The sequence below is a fragment of the Diachasma alloeum genome, unplaced genomic scaffold (assembly GCF_001412515.2).
Source record: "Diachasma alloeum isolate Michigan unplaced genomic scaffold, Dall2.0 Dall_scaffold_00302, whole genome shotgun sequence".
Lineage (NCBI taxonomy): Eukaryota > Metazoa > Arthropoda > Insecta > Hymenoptera > Braconidae > Diachasma > Diachasma alloeum.
Genome location: NW_021680441.1, coordinates 678469 through 688385, shown reverse-complemented (window position 1 = coordinate 688385; position 9917 = coordinate 678469). Strand labels below are relative to the sequence as shown.

At 41.7% G+C, this 9917-nt stretch overlaps 3 protein-coding genes across 3 annotated transcripts in view; 1 reads left to right on the top strand and 2 right to left on the bottom strand.

The window, feature by feature from the left end:
• Window positions 1–4925, top strand: part of LOC107039685 (vacuolar protein sorting-associated protein 11 homolog) — a 7048-nt gene extending 2123 nt beyond the window's left edge. Inside the window, exons 3-5 of the mRNA XM_015259445.2 lie at window positions 243–2683; window positions 3381–3733; window positions 4166–4925. Of these exons, the coding sequence (XP_015114931.1) occupies window positions 243–2683; window positions 3381–3733; window positions 4166–4560 (3189 nt within the window). The 3' untranslated portion in view covers window positions 4561–4925. The remainder of the gene's footprint in view (window positions 1–242; window positions 2684–3380; window positions 3734–4165) is intronic.
• Window positions 4821–7478, bottom strand: LOC107039686 (formin-like protein 14). Its single transcript, XM_015259446.2, has 2 exons — window positions 6272–7478; window positions 4821–5396 (listed from the first exon to the last, which is right to left on the bottom strand). Exons 1-2 carry the CDS (start codon window positions 7328–7330, stop codon window positions 5100–5102), a joined length of 1356 nt encoding a protein of 451 aa, XP_015114932.1. The 5' UTR covers window positions 7331–7478; the 3' UTR covers window positions 4821–5099.
• Window positions 7479–7900: 422 nt separating this feature from the next.
• On the bottom strand, window positions 7901–9027 carry LOC107039586. Its single transcript, XM_015259296.1, has 3 exons — window positions 8732–9027; window positions 8568–8639; window positions 7901–8074 (listed from the first exon to the last, which is right to left on the bottom strand). The coding sequence occupies exons 1-3, from the start codon at window positions 8789–8791 to the stop codon at window positions 7901–7903; spliced, it is 306 nt and encodes a 101-aa protein (XP_015114782.1). The 5' UTR covers window positions 8792–9027.
• Window positions 9028–9917: the final 890 nt, after the last annotated feature.

Here is a 9917-nt window from a genome sequence, read left to right as displayed (position 1 = left end):
CCCACCACCACAAGGGAAGGTATATAAGGACTGCCCCCACACATCGGAGCTCAGAATCGGAGCTCATAGCCCTGAAGATGCAGACTGCAATGTTTGCGAAACGTCGGCGCAATGCTGAAACTCAACGCGGCATCCATCCGGAAGCCAACCAAGTCATTAATAATGGCCGCGAAAGCCTCAAAACTAATATCCCAATAATTCCTTCATAAAAATAAAATGTACGAAATAACCCAATTCCGTAGAACGCACGAGTGAGTGCCTCCACCAGTGGAAACGGAAACCTAATATTCGGCGACGATACAGGCAACATTCACGTTGTCAAGCGAACATATCAAGTCTCGACATTTAGAGGCTACGAGATAACATTAACCCTCGCTGAACAAGTACAGCACTCCACTTATCTATTCACAATCGGTGAGGACGATCCTGGTTGTAATCCAACAATCAAAGTATGGAACTTTGGAAAATTGGATAAACAGGAGAATCCCACTTGCGTGAGGATTAGCCGGGCTATTCCAAGTTTCAGGCCGGTTCCGGCGACAGCTCTTTGCGTCCACCAGAGCTTGTCTATGATGGCGGTTGGCTTCGCCGATGGTTCCATCATGCTCTACAGGGGCGATCTCACAAGAGAACGAAAGAACAAGATAAAAATACTGAAAGACAGTACAGCCCCAATAACGGGATTGCAAATCCGATCAACGGGTAAACAGAATCACCTCTTTGTCGCGACAACAATGAACGTATATCTCTACAACATAACGGTGAAGGACAAAGAAGTTAAGACGGTCTTAGACAACATGGGGTGCGCTGATAAGTGCAGCGTCCTCGCTGAAACCAGTCAAGATAGTCATTTTATGATCGGTAGAAGCGACGCGGTTTACTGCTACACCCTAGACGGGCGTGGTCCATGCTACGCGATAGAGGGCCAGAAAACGATGCTCGACTGGTTCCGCGGTTACCTCGTAATAATCGCGAAGGAGTCCGGTAACGTGCCGCGATCGACAACAGTCTCGTCCAAGCCATCCGCGATCGAGCCGATCCCTCCGGGCGCCGACAAGCACATGATAACAGTCCTCGACATTCAAAACAAGTTCATAGTCTTCTCCGCGTCGATGCTCTCGATCCAGGCGATCCTCTCCGAGTGGGGTGGCTTCTTCATCCTCTCGGGTGACTCGAAGCTCTACCACCTCGACGAGAAAGACCTCCAGTCGAAGCTAGCTCTCCTCTTCAAGAAAAACTTGTACGACGTTTCGATCAGAATCGCGAAGAGTCAGCAGTACGACACCGAAGGGCTTGTCGATATTTTCCGCCAGTACGGTGACCACTTGTACTCGAAAGGTGACCACAATGGCGCGATAGAGCAGTACATTCGGACGATAGGAAAGCTAGAGCCGTCCTATGTCATCAGAAAGTTCCTGGACTCTCAGCACATTGACAACCTGACGACTTACCTTCAAGCCCTTCATAAGGAGTCCCAAGCCACTGAAGACCACACAACCCTCCTCCTAAACTGCTATACGAAACTCAACCACACGGACAAGCTCAAAGAATTCATCATGACGAAGGATCGCGAAGTGGATTTCGACGTGGAGATCGCCATTAAGGTCTGCAGACAAGCGTCACCGGAGGACGCTCTCCTCCTCGCGAAGAAGCACAAGAAGCACGAGTGGTACCTACGGATCCAGATAGAAGACAAGAACGAATACAGATCTGCGCTCGAGTACATGGGGACGCTGGACTTCGAGGAAGCTGACGCCAACATGAAGAAGTATGGAAGCATTCTGATTGCTAATGTTCCCAGTGAGGCTACGCAGTTCTTGAAGAAGCTTTGCACGAACTATCGGGCGGTTGACAGACCTCTGATTGATGAGAACGTCCTAGATGGGACGACCGAGGAGATCGTCGAGCGGTCGAATCCCGAGGACTTCATCCATCTTTTCTTGAACAATTCAGAGAGATTGGTTGAGTTTCTGGAGCACCTGGTGAAGGCGGATACCAAGTGGAGTACGATGGTGTATAATACTCTGGTGGAGCACTATCTGCACGTCTGGGGGGCGCAGTCGAGTGAAGTTATGAAAGTGCAGTACGAGCAGAAGGTGATCAGGTTGCTACAGAGCTCTGAAGCCTGCTTCGATAGGGATCAGATCCTCGTTCTATGTCACCAGCATAATTTCAGGAAGGGAGTGCTGTTTCTTTACGAGGAGAGAAAGCTTTATCAGGAGATTCTGCAGTTTCATCTGAGGGAGAGGGACGACGAGAATGTCCTGGGGACCTGCAAGAGGTTTGGACACCAGGATCCGAATCTGTGGATTCAGGCGTTGTGGTGTGTCGCGAGGGATAAGAATTCTAGTCCGAAGCTGTTGGCGGATATCCTGGGGGTCATCTCCAAGGAGAAGCTTCTACCACCGTTGATGGTCATCGATGCCCTCTCCACTTCGTTGAATTGCAGTCTTGGGGATGTTAGGGAGTACTTGAATACGGTACTGAAGGCGGAGGAGGAGCAGACGAAAGAGGATGCCGAGCTCGTGGAGAAGTACAGGGAGGACACCAAGAGGCTGAGGGAACAGATCGCTGGGATCAAGGGGAGCACCAATATTTTTCAGGGAAACAGGTGTTCGGCTTGTCATCATCAGTTGGAGCTGCCTTCTGTCCATTTCATGTGCCAGCATTCTTATCATCAGCAGTAAGTAGTTTGTGAAATTTTGATCGGGATACGTCTAGGGTTTCGTTTTGGGGGTCATTCGGTAAAAAAATGATTATGCAGCCGCGCCATCTATCGGCGATACTGACTGTCGATACGTTACCAACTGGGGATCGATCGGTAAGATACCGACAGGTTGTTAGTCATAGAAATTTCCAGTGCAAAAATTTCTAGATTCAAAATTCCCTATAAAAGGCGGATCGGCAATCAAAGAATTAACATCGTATGAAGTAAAGAGTGTAAATGTCTGGTGCAGTGGTAAGGTCAGTCTAGATATTGACGTGGATACGGCTTTGGCTTCAATATGGGGGGTCATTTTGAGAAACTGTTCTTATGTGCAGCGCCATCTGTCGGAATTCTAGAAAATTCTAGAAATTTCGAGGAAATTCAGGGAGTTTCTAGAAAATTCGAGAACGAAGGAAAGACCATGGACGCATCCACGTAGAATTACAGCTGCATCGAAAATACAGCTGTCTGCAATTTTTCGAAAATTTTGTGTTGAAAAAAAAATGAGAAAATGCTCAGGTTGTCTAGAAATTTCGGAAGAATTCGGGGCTTCACCAAAGAAATTCGAGAAATTCTTTAAACATGAAATTATTTTACGAGATGACGTCAGCACTTTGTTTACAAATTATTCAGATATCGAATGGAGGATCAGAAATGCAATTTATCTTTCCAGCTGTTTTCAAAGTTTCTCGGAGAACGAGAATGAGTGTCCGGCATGTCTACCCAAGAACAAACAACTGCTTGACCGAATCAGAGCGCAAGAACAGTCTCAGGATCTCCATGAGACATTCCACAGTCTTCTGGACAGAGCTGAGGATCCCTTCTCACTAGTGGCCGACTACTTCGGCCGTGGTGTCTTCAAGAAACTCATGATTATCACAGATGCTGACAAACCCATTGTTCCAACCCCTGCAGCTAATACTCCAGTGGCTCCAAGATCTCAGGAACCAAAGGCTAATTATAACGCTTATGGGCCTGGGGTCGAAGCCAAAATAAGACTGACGGAGGGAAAAAATACGACTTTAGGTGAGAAAATGTTGAATTAAATCCCATTTCTCTCAATTATATTTTCAAGTTTCTATTTAGAATCAACAGTTTAATTTGATTTATTATATTTGTTTAATCGGTGACTAAATTTTAACCGATTATATTTTTAAATGTTCACACGTTTTTAATACGCTAATAATTTAACATTAACAAAATTATTATGAATGATTTTACGTTGATTATTCGGTTTTTAATAATTGATGAAGATTTTAATTGTACAATTATATTGTTTCAATATAATTGTACAATTATATTGATGCATTCGGAGGCAACAAGTGGACAATTGGATTTTTTAATAAACGAGTGTAGTTATTGTTGTTAATAAATTATTGAAATTGGAACACAAATGTTTCTCTAATAAATTGGATATTAAAAATTTATCTTAAAAAAATGGGAATTCTTTTTTTTCAGTTAAAAGTGAAGCGCGTAGAATCGATCCCTTCGCCGAGGATCGACGTTACCCCCCGAAACCAGACGTCTACTCATCGTCGTTAGAAGCAAATGTGTCAGGAAGTGGTAGTGGCCTCTCAACTCCACGTTCAAACTCTAGGAAATCATCGCCAGTGCCAATCCGAGAGGCGAGAATCGTCAACAATCAGAGTCCCAGGGCATCGCCAGCGACTAGAGCCTTCGTACCACCGAAAACTCCTATCGTACCATCGAATCCATTTGGCGAGAGTGATTACGACGAGAAGAAGAATCCATTCGCTGAAGAGGGGGGCAATCCCTTCGACGAAGATGAGGACGACTCTACGGGATCGAAGGAGGATGATTACAACAAGAATTTGAATCCGTTCGCTAGTTAATTGAGTCGTCATTGTCAAACAGAATGGAAATTTTTTAAAAAGAAATTGTGAAATTTCGTGGTTTTTCAATTTTTCAAGGTGGAGTGACCCTTGAACATTCCAGTGATTTACTTGACTCTCCCAATCGTCCCTTTGATCATATCTCTTGAAGGATAACAATATTTTTTATTCTTCGGACTTGTCACGAACAGAATCTTCGAGATGATTATTTATTGATCATGAAATTTTGGTTCCAAATGGATTTTTTTAAATCGATCATCTGTAAATATTTATTATATTGTATGAGTAATTAGGTAGATTTATTATTCAATTCGTATGAAAATGTGTTAAAAAATGTACAGATTAAAAAATATAATAGAACTATAGGAAAGATTAATCATTGGATATTGTCAGGTCAAAAATGTTTTGTCACTCACTTTTGTCAGTCAAAAATTTGGTGCAATTATTGGAGTGAATGGGGAATGCACGTGGAAGATCTTTAGGAAAATTAGTGAATGAATTTAAGTAAAAACTAGGAATTTTCGTCCACTCCCGTTGATTTAGATCGATGGCTCATCCAGAGTCATTTTCCAAGCGTTTATTTTATCACTAATACTGAATCCACTCCAGTTGTCGATGATTTCTGGGGTTCTGGGCCTGATTTTAACAGCCACTGAATACTCCTTTGGATACTGAGGGACGAAAAAATCGGAGAGATTTGGGATGAAGTCTTTGGGTCGAGGCTCTGGATCTCTGCTTCTTGTTAATCTCATGGGCAATTGTTTCTCGTCTATGCTTATGTCCACTAGGTCGTGGTAGACTGATTCGAAGGCGGGAAAGTCCAGGGCCGATGATATCTGTGGAATAATCAATACGAATTGTCAATTTTGGTCGATTCGAATGGACTCTTTTAGTCTCGTGAATTTTTACATGACACAATTAAATCAATAGCGAAGTGGTAAAACGATTTGGCTGCGTTTTCGAGGAATATCTTCGAATTTAAGGGAGATAGAAGAATATTCATAATGACCTTTTTTGTAGATCATAATCCACTCTACGAAAAAGGTTATGATAAAAATTTTGCTAGCACCCTTAGATCCAGAGATATTCACTGAAAATTGATGAATAATCAAAATCGACTTGAAGATTAATCGATTTAGTTATGTAGAAGCAAAATATGCCTTCGAGTTTATATTCAATCGACGAATGATACAATGGAGAATAATAATGAGTAATTGAATTTCACACGAAAACTGAAGACACAAAAAAAAATATTTTTGCGAAATATCCATTTACTTGAGAGAAGTATTTATTTTTTCAATCCAGCTTTTCTCCAGCCGAATCACGTCCAGGCAATTCTCATTACGTTTCAATTATGACAATTACATTGCTCTAGAAGATGATCATGTTAGTTATGACTTCGAGTGAATTCCCTCAATGATTATAAATATTAAAGAATGAATCAAAATTCTTTCTTATAGAAAATAAAAAATTTAGGAAACATTAATAACCATTGGAGGAGTTGATCCAAGGTCATGGCTCACCTAGGAAGTATTCGATTGGAAAAATATGATTTTGAAAAAAATAAATGTTCCTCTCAAGTAAATGAATATTCGGCAAAAATAATTTTTTTTCTCAGAGTATGAATGCGAGAAAATTCTCCATCAATCCCAAAACATCAGTCACAATTGTTCGGCTGAAAAATCGATGAAAATAAATCCACCACTGATACCTTTCCATTCACAAGATCCTTATAAACCCCAGGGAGGCTCTCGAAATTTTCCACAACTTTTTTCTTCCTCACTTTCTCCAATTTTTTGATCGTGCAGACGATGGAATTGTATTCGGGTCGACTCAGCAGATCTCCAGTGGCTCCATCGACCCTCATCTGGCCCTCCTCAGGCCCCTCCCCCCCACTCCCCCGATCGTGCGGCACCCCGGGCCCCACGAAGACCCTGGGAATGGGCCTCGCCACATGCCTCAAAACATTGACTTCATTTCTCTTAGTTTCCGCAACTTTCCTCCCCTTCATGCACGGCATCAGTCCCAAATCCCTTCCTCCAGCAGTTGTGGGGCCCCTCCGAGGGCATCCTCCACCCTTACCCCCTCCAGCACCCGCCGAAGGTCCACTCAACACGCCAGAACGAACGCTCTCCCTCTTCTGAACAATTTTTGATTTTTTAACGACAGCCTTTCCCTCAGCAGAATTCGGCTCTTTTTTATTCAGATTTTCTTTGTTCTCGGTTTTTCCGTCAGGCCCCGGGGGGTTTCCAGGTCTAGTCTGACTAGCTGGAGTATTTTTAGACCTGAGAATCGATTTCGATGGAATTTTTTCGGTGAATTTCACATTTTTCTTCGCATCCGGGGGCTTTTTCGAGTCTTTTGAAGTCGAAGGAATTCTTTGCCTGGGTTTATCTGACGTTTTGAGCTCCTCCAATTTTTTCTGGAGATACTCCAAGTCGTGAGAGGATTTTTTGGGTCTTCTGGAGTCTTCCGAGGATGAGGGGACTGCTGGGGATTTTTTTTTCACCTTGATCGGGGGGACTTGGGGCTGGGGAGGGGGCACTGAGGGTTTCGGGTTTGAAGGGGGTTTTTGGAGGCTTGGAACAACGGTCTCAGGGTCGGGGGTTGGGTTTTCGGCCGGGGGGAGGGGGACTAGTTTCACTGGGTGCTTTAGAGTCACGATTTCCCGGATTCTGGGACCTTGGAAGGGTCCGGGGGAGTTGGAGCCCTCCGGGGAGTGGGTGAACCTCACTTTTGGCCGGGGCAGGGGGTCAACACTGTTCGACATTCTTTCTTGATTTTTTCGCGAAGTTCCAACGCATTTACTGATCACAATCGCAGTGGGGTTATTGCACTTTCGGTGGATTCATTGGAGGTGGGGTAGGGGTGACACGTCGGGGGTTGTCGACACGGGGTTTTGGAGGTTTTGACGATTGTGCGACATTTGCCAGTGGCTTTACCCGCCTTTTTCGAGAGGTTGGACGCAGCGCTGGGAGATGGCGCTGCGAGTATGAACAATAAAAAAATTTGGAGGGCGGGTGGAGGAACATGTGGGCACTCAAAAAATTTGGGATTTTTTTTTTTTCAAAATTCAGCTTCTGAGTTAGAAAGTGGGATTATTAACGGATGTGAATCCACTCATGACTTCTCAATTATCGACATAAGCACAATTCCACAATGCCATTTACACCTGGGAAAATATTATACAATACGAGAAGGAAGAAATTCGTCAAATTCGTTTGTTAAAAATATTTCTGCACCTTTTTATTCAGTTGATTGTCATCTATTCATGTTACATTTTGTTTTTTTGAATGTATAATTTTCATTCAGCTTCGAAGAATGAATTGCAGATTGATTTTCACTTGCCAAAGCCTCCAGGATAGAGACCACTATAACGACCGGGTGAAGGATTTATATACGGCCAATAATTTTTCTTCGTTTCCGGTGGTACTACTGGTTGAATTATGACTGCATTTGCTTCTTTCGTCACTTGAGCTGTTGCTTTCAAAATTGTGTCGCAATACGCTTCTTTCTGAAATTTGCATATTCAAATAAATGAGTTTGAGTAAACTATCAATATCCAAGTGGTTTTGCACCTCAACATTTTGAGAAATTTATTCTTACTATTACTGATGCATACAATCAGTGATGAACAATGAATCAGATCCAAAAAGTTGATACCTTATTTTAAGATTTCAAAGGTCTTAAAATAAGATTTTCAAAATTCTCATGTTGCGGGTTTCGAAGGTTTTAATTTGAGACTTTGATAGACTCAAGTTGAAACCCTCGAATGCCTGCAGTTGATACTTTCGGAAATCAACTTGAAATTTGTCTTTACGGAGAGTTCTGACAGTCTCAGCCTGAGACTTTTGAAAGTTTCAATTTGAGACTTTTCAGTCTCAATTTGAGATCATAATTCTTAAAATAAAGCTCGTTTTTATTGCGAAAATCAATGTAATATGAATAACCTGATGTCCAACAGAGTATCTCGAACAATATCAAAAATTTTATTTTATAAAACTTACCCCACACTCCCTCGCATTAGCTGCCGATAGACACCAGTAAGATTCTCCATTTCCGCAATGCAAAAGCGATCCCTAAGATCGAATTCAACAGTTGAAGTAAATTCTCAAAAAAACCCATTTTCGTCTGTCGCAAAAATAATTATCCAAATGAAAGTTGTACTCACCTGTGATATATCACAAGAGATGGTGATAATCATCATTGCAATTAATATTTTGCCGTACATCTTGAGACTCCTTAGGATGTCAAATGTGAACTGACTTCTTCCAAAATTGATGTCTCCTTTTATACCCCGTTCGTGACAATGAACAACGAATCAATGACCCTTATGCTATTTTCTCACGTGTAAACGAGATTGTGGAATTATACTCATATCGGTAATTGAGCAGTCATTTGTGTATCCAGACTCAGGTCTATTGTGTAATGACCTCTTAAGTAGACCCGACAAAATTAATTGATCACTTGACAACTGATGAAAAAACGTCGAAAAATGTAGTTTTTTCACAAATTCCATGATTTCTCCTGGAGAAACGCTGGATCGATTTGTTCTCCTCATAATCGATGCGGTTTTACATGCGCAGTCTCTTGAGCGGTAGTAGAGTTATTCGAATATGAATGACTTTGGTGTCCAGTGAAAAGTGTCTTAAAAATTCCACGACTTCTCGCGGATTTCTAGATTAAACTAATTTCATTCCCCTGACTACATTTACTAGGGTGGAGTAAACCGACCATGAGGATCAAATTTTAAATCCTTTTTGTTACAATATCTGCTTAAATACATAATAAACATTAATGGATCTACCGTAATCCAAAAACGAGGTCATGAAAAATACATTGACCTCCATTATTGATAAGGCAGGTTGGCGGAATGTGATTTTCTTTACTAATCGTTAATATGGTATTATAAAATAATTTAGCCATCTCCATTATAGATTGCACAAGTAATGAGAATCAGATGGTTTTCATTGCTCATTAACATCATTTTTGAAAGATTTATTTAAGCATTCAAACCATGTAGCTTATTCTGCTATAAAAAAAATACAAAAATACAAATGGGTTTATAAAATAATTTTTTAGGTATTATTCGTAATGATTTACATCACTTCTTCAAATATTCAATCCTGCGGAGTTCAAGAAGGAATCAATGTCTGCGAACATTTCTATTCAATTTCTTTAAGAAGGCTTCGATTTTATAGGGTGGGAGAAGCCTTCGAAAAATAATCACGAGATAAAGACTCGATGAAGCCAACTCTTTTCAAAGAGCTAGCGAGATTGTAATGATTCGCTCTGGCACTGTTAACCCGTACTATGATGCTCCGTGGAAGATTGCTGTGACGTTTGTACCAGGGTGT